This window comes from Saccopteryx leptura, chromosome 2 (assembly GCF_036850995.1).
Source record: "Saccopteryx leptura isolate mSacLep1 chromosome 2, mSacLep1_pri_phased_curated, whole genome shotgun sequence".
Lineage (NCBI taxonomy): Eukaryota > Metazoa > Chordata > Mammalia > Chiroptera > Emballonuridae > Saccopteryx > Saccopteryx leptura.
This window is the reverse complement of record NC_089504.1, coordinates 343200269-343216110: the sequence shown is the minus strand read 5'-3', so window position 1 is coordinate 343216110 and position 15842 is coordinate 343200269. Positions and strand designations below refer to the sequence as shown.

The 15842-nt window shown below is 53.2% G+C and overlaps 2 protein-coding genes across 12 annotated transcripts; one reads left to right on the top strand and one right to left on the bottom strand.

Moving 5' to 3' along the window:
• Nucleotides 1-197: 197 nt before the first annotated feature.
• Nucleotides 198-4280, top strand: TMUB2 (transmembrane and ubiquitin like domain containing 2). Of its 6 annotated transcripts, none has more exons than XM_066363997.1 (4): nt 198-333; nt 876-955; nt 2260-2826; nt 3070-4280. In XM_066363997.1, exons 2-4 carry the CDS (start codon nt 921-923, stop codon nt 3434-3436), a joined length of 969 nt encoding a protein of 322 aa, XP_066220094.1. In that variant the 5' UTR covers nt 198-333; nt 876-920; the 3' UTR covers nt 3437-4280. The 6 variants fall into 6 exon arrangements, with proteins under 6 accessions (XP_066220094.1, XP_066220097.1, XP_066220099.1 ...); XM_066364002.1 differs by lacking the exon at nt 198-333 and having other exon boundaries at nt 364-955; nt 2260-2537; nt 2649-2826; XM_066364001.1 differs by lacking the exon at nt 198-333 and having other exon boundaries at nt 364-955; nt 2260-2570; nt 2649-2826.
• An 82-nt stretch (nt 4281-4362) lies between these two features.
• Nucleotides 4363-12236, bottom strand: ATXN7L3 (ataxin 7 like 3). 6 transcript variants are annotated; one of them, XM_066363990.1, is made up of 13 exons: nt 11647-12236; nt 10215-10325; nt 9782-9914; nt 9409-9580; nt 9130-9227; nt 8923-8945; nt 8592-8658; nt 8356-8441; nt 7986-8054; nt 7671-7714; nt 7332-7403; nt 7081-7238; nt 4363-6984 (listed from the first exon to the last, which is right to left on the bottom strand). In XM_066363990.1, exons 2-13 carry the CDS (start codon nt 10263-10265, stop codon nt 6836-6838), a joined length of 1122 nt encoding a protein of 373 aa, XP_066220087.1. In that variant the 5' UTR covers nt 10266-10325; nt 11647-12236; the 3' UTR covers nt 4363-6835. The 6 variants fall into 6 exon arrangements, with proteins under 6 accessions (XP_066220087.1, XP_066220090.1, XP_066220091.1 ...); XM_066363993.1 differs by having other exon boundaries at nt 8592-8637; nt 11647-12235; XM_066363994.1 differs by having other exon boundaries at nt 8356-8384; nt 11647-12232.
• Between the last annotated feature and the right edge of the window lie 3606 nt (nt 12237-15842).

Sequence of the window (15842 nt, the reverse complement as noted above, 5' to 3'; positions counted from 1 at the left end):
CCAGAGCTCCTCGGACCCCGCCCACTAGGCGTGGCCTTGTCCCGGGAGGGCTAAGAGCCCGCCAACAATAACTCCGCCCCTTCTTCCGCTGAGAAACCTGTCCCTTTTAAAGAATGCGTTTACGTCATCCCGTCTTACGTAGAGTTTGCGTCATCAGTGCAAGGCGCGGAGGAGGGACTTCCTGTCTCTGGTTCTAACAGCTTCCGGGGAAAGCCGGAAGAGACTGGACCCTGGATAGAATCGGGGGTAGCCAGCCCCTTCCGTGGCCCCCTATGGAAAGGTGAGTCCATGGGCCATCCTGGCGAAGTCAAAACACTTGGTCTGGCATTTCAGGTGAGGAACTTTTTCCCTATCCAAGCATAGTACCGGTCCAATCCCCAGTTAATTTCCCATGACTCCCCGCGTCCTCAAGCTCCGCCCTCAGCCCCCAGCCCCGCCCCAAAGTTTGAGGGGTGTGGATGGTTTGTGATCCCCTCACGGGATTCTACCCCTCACTGGCTGGGAGAAGTGGGCTTGGGTACGGCGGCTGGGACCAGGCAACCTTTCCGCTCGTGTGGGCCAACGGACCCCTCTCCAGTGCCGCGAGAATAGGACCGCCCAGACGCGGAGTCTTCGTCCCAGAGAAGGCAGGGGACGCCCCCTCACCGCGCGGTCAGGGTCGCTCACAGGCTGAGGAGGGAGCAAAGGCCTTCGAGGCGGGAGACCTGGGGTTCTGCCCGGCCCTTTCCCCACGAAAGTTCCCTGGGTCTGTGCCTGTCTTTTTCGTCTCTGTTCGCCGCAGTTTCCTTTTCTGTAAATCGGGGTTAATAACGTTAACCTTCTTACCATTAGGGGTTAATTGTGGGTGTGATCAATAATTGATAACACTTATTTAGTGAACATTGCAATGTGCCAGGCACTCTGCTAAGTATTTTGCTTCGATGATTTCCCGTCATCTTCAAAACAACCTTATGAGGTAGGTACTATTTTTAACCCCATTTTACTGATGAAAAGGTTGTCCGAGGTTACAGAGCCAGTCAGTAAGAGGCAAGACCAGTATTATGAATTAGTTATGTGTTTTTTTCCTGACTCAGGGTCCATTTACTAAATAAGGATGTGGAAACTAGTCGGATGTTGATATTTTCCACAAATATTTTTTGAGTAACTACTATGTTGTATGGCTGGGCACTACAGACATAGAAAAATACATGTGATCCCTGCCTTCCAGGAGTCTGATAAAGAGAAATGGACTGGTAGATGAATATAAGGAAGTTTTATGGTTGCTGTGAGAATAGTCGGGTAATGATGATAATCATTAGACTGGATTTGCCCAGGGACAGCGGTGAAGGCAGCAGATTCTTCAAGGGAATGAGTAGGAGTAGGTACAGCAAGGAGCAAGCCGAGATCCTTGCCCTTCTAAAAAACTGCCAACAGATCCTACACAGTACAAAAGGAGAGATTGAGATATGGATTGTGACAGCTATTTGGGGAGATTTCCAAATCTGTTCCACTCAGGTAGTGGTTTTTTTAGTTGTGAACCTGTAGTGTGACCAAGGAAGGTGTGTGTCTGGTGTCTGTCCCACTTTGCTCCCCAGAGCTTGCCAGAAGAGTTTTGGAGGAGGCAGACACTATGCCTGCAGCACAGTGTCTGCTGATGACCTCTACAGGGCCTTTGGGGTTTTCTGACTCTTTTGTCCCTTTGGGAGGATCTAACTCTGTATTTGTTTGTAATTAATTTTATTTGGCTTTTGACATCTAGACCCAGATATGTGACTGTAAGTGAGATAGGGTTTTAAATTAGATGGTCTGGCAAGAGTGGTTACACTTAGCCTCCAAAGGGGTTCCAAAATAAAATATTAGAGGCTTTTTGGTCTCTTGGAGGCCACCTGGAGGCTCCTCAAAGAGGCATAGTTGCTTGACCACGTGATAGAAGTATTAGAGAAACTCAGGGCTCAAAGAAGCAAATGTTTTCCCTCACCTAACAAAAAAGCAACAAGCAGTTGCAACAGCAACAAAGCTGTAAGGTTTTTCTAATGATCCATTAGAAAAACTCAGGGGAGTTGGAATGTGAGAGAGAAAGGGTGTAGAACCTGAAATAGTTCCACAATAGAGATCAAGGGTAAGTCCTTAGCTTTAGGTTGGGGGTTCAGGAAGGTTTGTTTCCCCTTCTACGGGATAGTGAACTGTTTTTCTTTCAGAGCTGGGTCAGAACCTAAACAAACTAGAAACTGGTTGCAACCCCACAGGCCCTGCTGATGTTATCCCCCTTTGTTCCTGCAGTGTGGACGCGGTCAGCAGCCAGGCCATGGAACTCTCTGATGTCACCCTTATTGAGGGTGTGGGTAATGAGGTGACTGTGGTAGCAGGTGTGGTGGTGCTGATTCTAGCCTTGGTCCTAGCTTGGCTCTCTACCTACGTAGCAGACAACAGTAGCAACCAGCTCTTGGGCACTATTGTGTCAGCTGGCGACACATCCATCCTCCATGTGGGGCATGTGGACCATCTGGTGACGGGCCAAGGCACCCCAGAGCCAACTGAACTCCCGCATCCATCAGAGGGTAATGATGAGAAGGCTGAAGAGGCTGGAGAAGGTGGGGGAGAATCCTCGGGGGAGCCTGGAGCTGGGGGTGATGTTGAGCCTAGCCTTGAGCATCTGCTTGACATCCAAGGCCTGCCCAAAAGACAAATGGGCCCAGAGAGCATCAGTCCAGAAGCCCCTCTGAGATCTGAGGATAGCACCTGCCTGCCTCCCAGCCCCAGTTTCATCAATGTTCGGCTCAAATTCCTCAATGACACCGAGGAGTTGGCTGTGGCCAGACCAGAAGATACTGTGGGTACTCTAAAAAGGTGAGTGAGCTGGAAAGTGGGAGGCTGTTCATACCCTATGTCCCTAGCCTTTTGGTTGCCTCAGAGGAGGCTGGTATCGACATGGGAACAACAGAGAAGTGTCAGGTCCAGCCCCTATTAGTAATGGGTGAGATTTCTTTGAAACTCATGCTTCCGTTTTTCCCCTCATTGCCCTACTTTGTTGGTTCAGGCCTATGTATCTAAATTCCTTGCCCAGTCTTTCCTTCTCTTGCATCCTTACAGTAAATACTTCCCTGGACAAGAGAACCAGATGAAACTGATCTACCAGGGTCGCCTGCTGCAGGACCCAGCCCGCACACTGCGTTCCCTGAACATTACCAACAACTGTGTGATTCACTGCCACCGCTCACCCCCAGGGTCAGCTGTTCCAGGCCCCTCAGCTTCCCTGACCCCTTCCTCAGCCACTGAGCCCCCTAGCCTGGGTGTCAGTGTGGGCAGCCTCATGGTGCCTGTGTTTGTGGTACTGTTGGGTGTGGTATGGTACTTCCGTATCAATTACCGTCAGTTCTTCACAGCACCTGCCACTGTCTCCTTGGTGGGAGTCACCGTCTTCTTCAGCTTCCTAGTATTTGGCATGTATGGACGATAAGGACATAGGAAGAAAATGAAAAGCATGGTCTTCCTCATTTATGGCCTTCCCTTTCCTGGCCAGAGCTGGGCCTAAGGGCCCAGGAGGGAGGGTTGGAAAGGATATGGTGGGTCCTCTTCCATAGAACATAGGAAGCAGGTATGGGGCCTCCCCTTCACATCCATGAGGGTACAGACGTCCCCTCTGCAAGCACAACTCAGGTGGAAATGATGTCATCTTCCTTCACTATTTTAGAGCCCTGCAGTTCAGAGACATGCTGGTGGCCCAGCTCAGTGGGGAGTCTGGGCTCTGAGGATTCCCTTCTAGCTGTGACCCTAACTCTTCCCATTGTCCTGCATGCTTGTCCTCAGCACCCAGGGCCGTCTGCCAGGGCAGCTCAGCATGGTTCCCAACATACTTCTGTAGGGAACCTGGAATATCTTTCAGTTCCTTAGTGGAATATCCATCTTGAGACTCGAAGCACACAGGCAGGAGTGAAGACTGTCAGTTTGCCCTGTAGGCACCTAGTTCCTTTCCTTATTCCTCTACCTCTGTAGCAGGAATAGGGTGTTCTCCCTTTTTTCAAAGCACTTTGCTTATATTTTTTTAAAAACAATACTTTATAGAGCTCTGTCAGGAAAGGCATGGGCACAAAGCCGAGCCTCCAGCATTGGGAGAAGCCAGTCCACAGCTGCTGCTACCCTAGGCCTAAGGCTGTAAGCAAGAAACAGCTCTGACCCTCAGCCAATGACCCACCCTGCCCAACTCCAAGGAGCTTTGGGTATGGACACTGTGCCCCAGGCCCTTGCCTTGGGCTTTTGGATGGAGGGTCAGTGTCTGACTGAATAAAGTTCCGTTTTGTGGCTGTGGAGCCTCCTTCTGTGACATTGAGAGAATGGCTTTGCTCTGCCCCCAGCAACATGGTAATGAGGGTGGGTAGGCCAGGCTACCAATGGGAGATGCAATTTATTTACACCAGCAGCCATGGGGGTAGGGAAATACACAGCGTTTACAAAGTTAGCTACCTGTACAGGATGGATTACATATGCAAAAATAAAAATCTCAAGACCACAGGACAGCGTGAGCCCCACCCCCCTCCCCCAATGACCCCAGCATGCGGTAATGCCAGGCGGGTGGCCCCTGGGCATGCGGGGGGGAGTGATGCATGGAAGGAAAAGCCACCGGCCATGGAAATTAGTACAGAACCCCCCCCACACACACTCAGACACATGATAGGATACAGGGTGGACGACACCTAGCCAGGGTGGGAAGGATGGGAATTGAAACCCACACAGCCTGCTGTTAGAGGGAGGGTAGTGGGGAGCTCCTAGCCCCTTTTCAGCTACATGGTAGGGGGGCATACTCTCCAGGGAAGGAAAGGGATTTGTTCCCTCAGGGTCCCTGCTGGACCAAGCCCACCTCTTACCCAGCCTGGGCAGGGGGCTCTGCCCTGAGGGTGGGCCGAGGGACAATGGGGAAGTGGATGTGGACAAACCAGTTCCCAAACTACTTCCCACTTCTCCCTCCTCCACCAGAAGGGGGGAAGGGAGCGGCCAGGGGGGAAAGGGTATATTAGGGCCTGAACTGCAGCTGCCTCAGAAGGGAGAATGGCCCCTGGCCTTCCTCCCTTCACCTTCAACCTACTTCCAAAACATAATTTGGAAGCAGGCTGGAGGCTGGCTGAGATCCTCCTTTCCCTCTTGGCTTCCCCTTAGAGGGAGAAGACTGGAGGGTCAAGAACAGAGGAGCCCAGGCCCCAGGATTTATTCTAACTCCTGCCAAAATTTGGCTTTTTAAAAAATAATCACAATTCTTGGGTTAAAAACCAATTTGTAACCAGGCGTCGGCCACTAGGAGAACCACCCCAAGGGGAAGTTGGGGTTCCAGACAGGATACAACCCCATCTCTGCTGCTCCCTTAATCTTCTAGGATCCCTAACCTGAATCAGTCCAACCAGTCCTGGGTACTAGCTACCCAATGTGGGATAACTCCTCCTGGGAGGAGAGCAGGGGACACATCCAGCAAACGCCAGAAAACTTGGCTTAGGGTCGACTCCACCTGTGTCAGTCAGCTCTGATCCCAGCCCAGACTGCATTCCTCCAGCTTAGCTCCTGGGAGTGATGGTGCCCACATGGAGGTGGAATGGTACATCTCTTCAGGATGTAGACCAGGCAGGTGGGCACACTGGCATGACAGTTCACAGAGGGGCAATGCCTAGACATCATACCCCTCCCCTTCCATGGATGGACAGAGCAGAGACTACCCTCTCTTCCCACCCCACTCCTAGCAAAGGGGAAGAGGTAAAAGATCAGGATTTTCCTCAGAGCCCCGAACCACAAGTACAGAATAAATAACTTAAAAGCAGTTAAGGAAGGGGGAAACAGGGCAGGCTTCGGAGGCAGGAGCATCAAGAGAGGAACTGAAGCTGGTCAAAGTGAAAGGGGGGTGGCAAGCAGCAATTGGGAACATGGGCTGCCCTGGAAGGGGCAGTGGGGCAGGGTAGGCAGGAGGAACATGGGGCCACCCCAGGAGGGTGAGGCTGAGCCCCTTCCTGGGGCAGGGAATGAGGTAAGAAAACATTTCAAATAAAGCAGCACCGTTCCCTCTCACCTTGGGGCCCCACTCCTCACCAGCCCTGGGTCAGGGAGAGAAGACAGGGGGAGTCATTTTGATACATAGCTCCCTCTTCCTACCCTCCTCTTACCCATTCTTTGAAGCTGTAGAGGCTGGAGGCCCTTTCCTGGCACCCAACAACAAAAGGACAGCTCCTGCTGCCGAGGAGGCCCATTGGGACTGAGGGGAAAGGGCTGCCCCTGTGAGGGGCAGGAAAGGCGGTGGCAGTTCTGGATGCCTACCTCAGCAGACAGCTCGCTGTGCCTGCCTACCCCTGGGATCTGGGGCATTTGATAGGATTCTGCACATAGACAGGACACACCCAGCCCTGCCCCTCAGCTCCAAGCACCGGACCCATTCACATTGCTGAGGGCAGCTGGGGGAGGACCCCTCCAGGCTCAGCTTCTAACCCACAGCCTCCCGGTAGCCACAATGCTCCTCGGCAGGGCTTAGTCCAGTTCCTGGGGTGGGGGGCAGGCAGTGCCCTGGCAGACTGTCCAGGTCAGGCCCCTGGCCTAGCTGGACATCCAGTAACTCACAGAATAAATATGAAAACCGCCTCCCCACCAAACTTATGTCCAAGGCATAATATGTCCAGGTCTGAGTCCTGCATGCCGAGGGGTCGTACTCCATTACAGAGGACCCTGACACCCCCCAGGGGCGCATAATTTGATCCTCTGCCTGCCTGGCCCACCAAGCTTCCCAAGCCCAGACCCCCAGCAGCCGTCCATTTGCCAGGCTATGCCACCTGGGTGGGGGTCGGGAGAGAGGGCTCTGCTTAGCCAAAGGCTATCCCTTGCACCCAAGTCAGTTGATGTCGTCATAGATGCTGGGCGTCGGGGGTGCCGGCGGCTTTGGCTTTTTCTTCTTGTTGGAGCCCAGGCCGGAGGTAGTCCCTACCAGACTCAGATGGGATTTCTTTTTCTTGGTTTTCCGTGACTCAGAGCTGTTGGTACCTGAAGAGAAAGACACAAAGGATGAGGCCAGGGTTGTGGCAAGAAAACACAAGGTGTCCCCATTCTTTTTGCTTCGGGCCCAGTTGGATCACCTACCTAGACCCCATCCCTGATTCTCACTCGTCTTGGAGGAGCCTGAATCAGAGGGTGAGAGATCAGAGGAGCCATCCCACTGAAGCCGACTGATCAGGGCCTGGCTGTCAGCCATGTCAAAGCTGTCATTATCCAGGGAACTCTCGACCTCTGGAAGGACGCTGGAAAGGCGATGGACCAGAGAAGAACTTTACAGATACCGATCACCAGCCTAACCTTTCATAACCCACCACCCTTCTTGGAGGGTCACTTACGCTGAGGGTCCAAGGAAATAAATCCGCACGGCTCGCCGCTGCTCATCTGTGTGCTGGGGGCAGCGCAGGGACCTGGTGAGAAGTAGAGTGATCAGACCCTGACAAGGCAGGAAGGGTCTGAGGAACTCAGGTGAAGCCCCTACCCTCAGCAGAGGTGGGAAGAATGGATAATAGGGAAGGAATGAAGGGAGAGCCCCCAGATTATGGCCTAAGGCTTGACCATTAGAGGGGAGGGAAAAGGTGGGAGTCCCATTGCTCAAGTCCAGGGGTACTCCTGACCCATGCCCAGAGTGAGTGTGTAAGAGGCCCCTCTGGCCCCCTTTCTAGGTCTGAGCTCACCTTGTACACATCTTCTTGGTGTGTTCAGAAATCACCCCACATTGCTGGAAGAGGAATATAAGCTGAAAGGAGGGATGGAGGGGAACCTACTCTACACACTAGATATTTTCTTCTATATAAATACTAGATTGCACAAGTAGAGATGGCCCCAAGGTGTTCAGAGCAGATGGTTCCAGACCACCACTGGCCAGGAAACCTAATTTCAGAGAGAGAACTATATGGCCCTGATTGCTGTCACCAGCCTCTTCCAGGGTCTTGACCACTGCCTGTGGCTCCAGCCCACTCCCAATGGCCTCCCCTTCCCTGGTCCCTCACCGTGGTGAGCAGACTACGCAGCTCCTCAGGTCCCAGGGTCTCATAGCTGATCCCAGTTGAGTTGTTATACTAGGGGAGAACCAGAGGTACAGGTTAGCGAAGCAGCAGCCAAAGTAGGATGGGGACAGGGTGGAGAACCAGCCCCTCTCAACTCTTTCTAAGTGAGGAGGCCTTAAGACTTCCCAGCAGTTTCCACCCCACATACACATGGGCGAGGGGCTGGGGCCCAAAAAGAAAATGAATATGCAAGACCTAAATACCCTATCCAGTGCTTCTGGCTTTCAGCATTCTGATCCCACTTGTCTAAATCCCAACCAACTTATAAGGAAAATGAGAGAGAACCTAAGAAGGGCAGCCCCTACTCACTCACCTTAAAAGGATCCGAATTGCTAAGTTCCCCTGAAGAAGAAAAAAGAAGGGGAAGGGTGTTTGATGCAGAGGTACAGACAGAGAACCCTGAAAATAACCAGAAAGGAAGTGGGGGTGACAGAAGGATCACAGGCCCTCCCTCAATACCACTGTCCCCCAAGTTCCCACCTCCGCCCCCCAGCAATGAGTCCCAGAAAACACAGCTAGAATCACTAACGTTATTCCAGCCCCACTTACCATTTTTGTGTTTTAAAGACTTGGATCTTCGAGGGGAATTGGGGTTCTGGAATGGGAGATACCATAGCTTTGGGGAAAGGGTAACGATAAGGGGGAGCCGAGAACCCAGGGAAGGAAAAAAGATTTGACAAAGAAACATCCTCAAATTCCTACTTTCTACCCATATCTTCCCCATCCCCCAAAGCCTCTGCCCACCACAACACCCTCATCCCAGAACCCAGAGGTACCCAATGACCTCAGACTTGAGTCAAGATACCCAAGGACTCCCTGCCCAAAGGGGAGGGTATTTGTCCTTTGCCCAAATTTCCCCCATGCTTGCCCCAGCTCTCACCTTGTCTGATTTTCTCTTCTTGGCTGTGTAGGACAAAAGGATAAAGAGCAGGGTCACTTTAAGTTCCCCATCTAAGGGCACCGAAAAAAAAGTACAAAGCTACAGTCTCCCCCCTCATTCAAAATATAACTTTTGATTGTTACATACCCAATTCTTACTGGCCCACCTCACCCCAATACTCCCAGGTTTCCCTAGATCCCCAAACACCTTTCTTCTCTGAGCCATAGGACCAGTCGTTGTCATTGATGTCGTCATTATCCTCTTGGTCACTTTCAGACTTGTTCATACTGTTGCTATTGGCAATCCTGACAAAGGTAGGAAAGAGAAAGGACCAAGGCTGCCACACCTCTCTCTTGCCCCCATATACTGGAACATCTGGGGCCAAGCATGACCCACCCTCTATGTCCTACAAATACCCCCAGGGGAGTACACCATAAGCTGCAAAAGACCAGCAGCTCTGGTTCTAGCAGGGGGAGACGCCCTCACCGGCGGTTGGCGATACGGCTGCTGTTCCGACCCATTCCTAGGCACTTCTCCAGATGAGGAGCAAAGCGGGAAGCGGCGATGCTGCGGCTGCAATTGGGGCAAACACACTCCTTGCTCTTCCACTGGTTGAAAACCTGTCCAAAGATGTCCAACCCCGGCTGGTCCACGATCTCTGGGGACAGGAGAGGCGTGGCGATCAGGGCAGGCAGGGGCCCCTCACCTCATTCCCACCCATGGCCCCATGGCCTCTTCCAACTCCCTGGCTAAGCTCACAGGAGCCCCAGGCTCTACATCTGATGCAGTTTCCAGAGGAAGAACCTATAAGCACTACCAGGACAGGGCTAGACTGCTCTCCTTCAACCCTGAAGCTCACCAAAATCCTTCATGCTATCAGGATCCGTGTCGTCCAGGAAGAAATAGCCACACTTGACAGCCCGGTGTACCTCAAAGCAGAATCCCAAACAAGAATCCTCGACCAGGTCAGCGTATATCTCCTGAGCGATGGCCTGGGGGCAGGGGAGAACAGCCAGGGTCATGCGAGTCACAGCCCCATGGACTGAAAGCAAGTTTCACCAACCAAATCTCCTGCCAATTGGCCCTGGCTAAAAATAATGCTTTCTTTGCCATTTTCCCCATCTTGACTTTGCCTTCTTTCTTCTTCTGAATCCTTGGGCCTTTTCAGCTGGCCCTATTCCCTTTAAAGAACAAGGCTGACTACCCAAATTCCTCCTTGGTGTGGATGCCAGATATAGCGACGTAGAGACATCAAGAGAAAGAACTAGAGGCACACGTGGGGGAGCCCTCACCTCTAGTTTGCTGTTATCCAGGCCAGACAAAGACATTTCCTCCATTTTCATTTGTAAACTCTTGTGGAGACGGCGCTCTGACTGCTCATAGCACAGCGGGCGGCAACACGGCTGCACACATGGGGGTGGGGGTGTTGGTGTAAGTCCAAGGTACCTCTGAACATTGCCACCTCCCCTCTGTACCTCGCTGCCCAGAGGTTAATCCTGGCATCAGTATATACCCCTCCCTAAGGCCTAGGCTCACTAAGTCTGGATGGTCCTCAGGGCCTGAAACCTAAAGACGGCCTAGTTCTTCCCAGACCTTAACTCAGGCCCTGGACTCTACTGCCAATCAGAGTCTGGGTCTACAGCTCATCTCAGGTCCCCAAAACTCAAACCCCTCTTTAATTCCCATGGTGCAATGCAGCAGGGGGAGGAGAAGGAACTCTAAGGCCCCACAGGGTGTGGCAAAAAACTGCACAGACTCCTAAATACAGCCCCCCCTTTCCCTAGACTCTCCTCAGAGTCACCTCTGCTTTCAGCCAGGATGTCCACTTGGGGGGGTACTGCTACCAGAAGTAAGAATGGCCCTAGTACCCTACAACCTTCACCCTGTCTTCCTTTGAAATAAGTCTGCCACTACAGGAGGGGAGCAGAGCCCACAGAAACCTAGAGCTAAGGGGACGTTTCTAGTCACCATGAGCAAGAAGAAGGGTAGAGCTCGGTGGGATGGCAAGCCAGGAGTGAGCACTCCCCTTACCTGTTCTTCTTTTAGATAGCCACCCTCCCTCCCTCAGGACCTGCCCGGAAGTCTCTCCAAGAGCCCCAAAGTCCAGGAACCCCCACTAAAGGATTCAGAAACAGCGCCCACAGTCCAAGGCCCCTCTGAACGGTGGGTACGAGTTTAAGGAGCAGCCGGCCTAGAGTGGGGTGGGGACTGACAAATGAGCCAGGGGCACTGGGAAGGGTAGGAGGCCCGGCCTCGGCTCTTCCCCCGTCCCTGCGGCACTGCTGCTGCATCATACCGACTGGGGGGAGGAGAGCCGAGCCGCCGGAGGCCGGCGCCGGTCCGGGACAGACCGACCCTTAGAGAGTGGGCAGAGTGGGACGCGTCCCGGCCCCTCTCCTTCCCCACCCGCCGACAGCCCCGGCCGGCCGGGGAGCGGAGTCCGGGAGGGTGTCTCTATTGTCCCGGGGGCTGGGGCCTGGCTCCCTAACAAAGGCCCCGCGCCCCCTCCCCGGCCGGCCCTGCCCCGCCCCGGGGGGACCCAGACAGGGGGAGAGTAGGGGCCCCCGGCCGGGCCGGGAAGCCGGGGGAAGCCGGGCGTTTCCGTGTCGGCCCGGGGGGAGGGGAAGGGGCGCTGACCCAGACCTGGGGGGAGGGGGCCCAAGCCCCGCCTCGGGCCCCGCCCCCCGCAGGCCCCTCCCCCGTCCGTCTCCGTCCCGTACTCACCCCGCCCGGGGGGCCGCGCCGGGGCCCGGCGGCCTCTCAGGGCCGCGTCCTCCGGCGGCGGCGGCGGCGGCGGCTGCTCCGGAGCCCCATGTCCGTCGGTCCGTCCTCGCCTTTCCCCGGGGCCCAGGGCCCGGGGCCGGGGGGTCGGGCCGCCCCCCCGCCTCGCCGCCTCACCGGGCGGCCATGGCCCCTTCCCCTCCCTTCTCGTCCCGTCGCCGCCTCCTCCTCCTCCTCACCTCACCCCGCCCGCGCGCAGTCCGCGCGCCGTCCGCGCGCCCCTCCCCCCGCCCCCCACTCCAGCCCGCCTCTCCCGGGCGGGGGGTGCGGCGCGAGCCCGGAGCGCGCGCGCGTGCCGCGACCGGAGGATGGATGGATGGAGCGAGCGAGAGCGCGAGCGTGCGCGCGCGCGCCCCTCTCCCCCTCCCTCCGCGCGGGCCCGAGGCCAAGCGCGAGCGCGCTCCAACCTCCTCCTCTTCCTCCTCCAGCCCCTCCTCAATACTCCGCCCCCGCCCTCCCTTCCTCTTCCTTCTTTCGCTTTCGCGCGCCCAGCGACGGCTCGCGCCTGCTAGAAGGGCCTGAGCGCGTGCATCTGCCCCGCGGCCGCAGCTCGGCAGCATTTGCTCCAGGGGGCGGGGACCGAGCGGGGAGGAGGGGCGCCACGCCGCCGTCCAAAGTACCGGCGGACGGGGACGGGGGCGGGGATATGGGCGGGGCCTTCAGGAGACACCTCGACCAATCGTTCTCTCTCCTCTGCCGGGTCAGCCCAATAGGATGGCGGTGGGTGGGGCGGCGTTCAAGGTGAGGTGCGCGGTGCGCTGGGGGCGGAGACGTTGTGCCGTCCCGGCCGGCTCCGGGGCGGGGGCAGCGGGTGGCGTCTAAAGAGAGCGCCGGCTCCCAGCCGAGCCTGGGACGCCTTCCGGCCCAGGCTCCCCCGCCCTTCCCTCGGGGCTCCCGGCTCTTTCCCCCCTCAACTCCCCAGCCCTGAAGCGTGAAGCCACTTCTGTAAAGAGGCCAGAGTTAAAGTCGGGCTCATTTAACACCTCAAGCAAAAGAATGCATGGAGCTGAAGTAGCTCATCTAAATCCCCATTCCCCCTGTTTCTGGACAGGTCTCAGCCCACTCCAGGCCTGCGAACCAACAGACGCCCGAGATGAGGGTCCTCCGCCCTCAGGGAGCTGTGCTCTTCTGAGCAGAGCGTCATCCCCGCCTTCATCCTAATTTAGATCCACACCTGCTCGCCTTTCCTGCTTCCGGAACCCACGCTGGACACCCCTCACCACCTCCACCATCACCAGCACCACACACACATCTCTTATACAGACTGCCTGGCACCGGCCAGACCCTTCCCCCGCCCCCATCCCCGTCTCCCTCTCTCCGCCCGGACCCAGTGCTGCTCTCCTGAGTGTGCCCATATCTGCCCACTCTCATAGTCCTCCTTTACCTTCCAGCCTTCTAGCCGCAGTAGATGCCTAGACTAGCGTTTCCATCTTGGTCAGTCTGTGTCTGGAGTCCTGGAAATGGTATGACAACCTTCTCCCTCAGAAGATAGGTTTAAACGACTTAAATCGTATACCTTGGAACCATCACTGGCTACTTAATCTTTAGCAAACTTTTATAGAGTAGATAGTACAAGTGGTTAAGACCAGGAATAGATCAATTTAAATCTGTGGACTTGACAAATAGGCTCTGTTGCCTCGGTTTCCTTTATTGTCACTGGGTGTAATGATAGTACCTATCTCTTTAGGATTCACAAGTCAGTACAGTGTACATGTGAAACCCTTCTCAATATGCCTGGTAAATCTTAGCTTTTATTCTTAAGGAGATTTGTAAGAATTTTTATCCTTGCTGAGATGCAAATATGAAATAGGATAATTGTACTTCCCCAAGATCACAATTTGTGGCATAGAGAGACCCATAGGAAAATAATTGCCAAACAATGTGATGAAAACAAGAGAGATCTGTATAGGAAACCGGTGGCCAGGATGAGGGATCAAATTATGTAAGAGTTGATCAGTGGGAGATGAACCAAGTAAAGGTAAGCCAAGAAGGCACTAGACATCCTAAACAGCAAGCTTCAGAAGTATGGCTCAGTCTCGGCACTGGCTGGAACAAGAATGAATGGGGAAGCAGCAGGAGGTGAGTAGGTCAGACCACACAGGACTAAAGGGTGTGTTGAGGAACTTGTGGGCTTTAAACCTATAGGCCATGAGGATCCTCAGGGAATCATTTGAACAGACTTGTATATCACTTAGGTATGTGGAGTCTGTCTATAAACTTAGAAGCAGTAGATTTTTATTATTGAGCTGTTTAGGTTAAAAGAAAAAGACACCCTGAAAACACCTTTAACCTAGATGAGGAATTTTGAGGGGATGTGAGGATACAGGAGAACAACAAAGTTCATATGGGATATGCTGGAATTACTATGGGATCAGTTGAAGGAAACTCAGAGATGGTTGAACTTGGGTCCAGAGGAAAAGAGTGAGGCCAGGCCTTCATGTACCTCTACAGTATGAATTAGGAATTCTTCACTCCAATGAAGCTGATCTATCTCTAAATGTGCCCAGTATATCCCGCCCTAAGGAATTTACACATACCCAGGAAGCCTTCCTGTCCCCTCCCTCTTTGCCTAAATCCTTCCTTCTTCACTTACCCACCTGTGGCCACCCTCAGACCAAAGTCCTTTACAACAGGAATATACTCTTCATTCAGCACTTGGCCTGGGCTGCTCAGTCAATAAACACTAAGGACTGCACTGATTTAGGCTCTGAGTAAGGCCCTGGGGTTACAGAGAGACATACTTGTCCTAGTGAAATTTACAGCCTAGCAAAAGCCTGATATGGAAGAAGTAAAATTGAGTGTGATGGCATCCAGGTTGCTGAAGGAACAGTGGCATGGAGATTTTTTGGACAGGGGATTAGGGGAGACTTCCCTGAAGTAAGTGATCCTTTAAAATGGAGACCTGAATTAACCTAGGTGGAGAGATGAAGAAGAACATTCTAGGCAGGGGACCTATGGTGTATATAGGTAGAGTGTGTACAGGTCAGGGAAGAGAGTGTGGTATGTTTGAGACCTGGGTGGTTGGTATGGATGGATTTGAGACAGAGAAGCCAGCAGGGGCAACATATTCCCCTTAGGGCCTTGCCTTGTTAGCCATAGTCACTTATTCAACAAATGTTTCTTGCCTGACCTGTGGTGACGCAGTGGATAAAGCATCGACCTGGAATGCTGAAGTCACCAGTTCAAAACTCTGGGCTTGCCCTGTCTAGGCACATATGGGAAGCAACTACAAGTTGATGCTTCCTGCTCTGCCCCCTCCCCCAATGAATAAATAAAATTAAAAAAAAAAAAAGTTTCTTGAGTGTCAAATGTATGCCAGGCAGTTTTACTGGGATTATAATGAATAAGTAGATATAGATAAGATATCTTCCACTTGGGGAGATAGAGAATAAATGAGTAGCCCTGGCTAGATAGCTCGGTTGGTTAGAGCATTGCCCCAAAGCATAAAGATTGCCGGTTCAATCCTTGGTCAGAGCACATACAGGAACAGCTCAATGTTCCTGTCTTCCTCTCTGAGATCATTAAATAAAAATTTTTTAATTAAAAAAAATAAACAAGTAAACAAATATATAAACAAGGACCTGTAGAAGGAGACCTCTCTAGAGAGGTTGGTCAGGGAAGGTCTGTTTGGGAGGTGACATTTGAGCTGAGACCTGAAAAATGAGAAAACCATCTATGGTAGAGTTGGGGACATAGCATTTTGGGCAGAGAGAACAAGTGCAAAGGCCCTATGGTAGGCATGTTTGAGGAACAAAAGAGATCACTTGAGTGGACAATTGTAAGTCATTAGGAAGAGTAATGTAAAAGAAGGCGAGAGAAGGAAAGTAGACCCAGACCTCGTAGGATAATAGTAATAGTAAGACATGATTAATTATTAAGTACAGAAATACTCAGATTAAAAAAATTTTTTAACGAGAGAGACAGGAAGGTAGAGAGATGAGAAGCATCAACTTGTAGTTGCATCACTTTAGTCATTCATTCATTGCTTCTCATATGTGCCTTGACCAGGGGGCTCAGGCTGAGCCAGTGAACCCTTGATCAAGCCAGCGGCAATGGGATCATGTCAGTGATTGCATGCTCAAGCCAGTAACCCTGTGCTCAAACTAGTGAGCCCTCACTCAGCCAGATGAGCATGCACT

What these genes read in the sequence shown, in the direction of transcription:
- TMUB2 (XM_066363997.1), top strand. Translation starts at nt 921, where the DNA reads ATGATTTCCCGTCATCTTCAAAACAACCTTATGAG. An exon ending in CTTCAAAACAACCTTATGAG is followed by an intron (nt 956 to 2,259) that starts GTAGGTACTATT and finishes TTGTTCCTGCAG; the next exon opens with TGTGGACGCGGTCAGCAGCC. An exon ending in ACTGTGGGTACTCTAAAAAG is followed by an intron (nt 2,827 to 3,069) that starts GTGAGTGAGCTG and finishes GCATCCTTACAG; the next exon opens with TAAATACTTCCCTGGACAAG.
- ATXN7L3 (XM_066363990.1), bottom strand. Translation starts at nt 10,265, where the DNA reads ATGAAAATGGAGGAAATGTCTTTGTCTGGCCTGGATAACAGCAAACTA. An exon ending in TGCGTAGTCTGCTCACCACG is followed by an intron (nt 7,715 to 7,985) that starts GTGAGGGACCAG and finishes TTCCTCTTCCAG; the next exon opens with CAATGTGGGGTGATTTCTGA. An exon ending in TATTTCCTTGGACCCTCAGC is followed by an intron (nt 7,239 to 7,331) that starts GTAAGTGACCCT and finishes TCGCCTTTCCAG; the next exon opens with CGTCCTTCCAGAGGTCGAGA.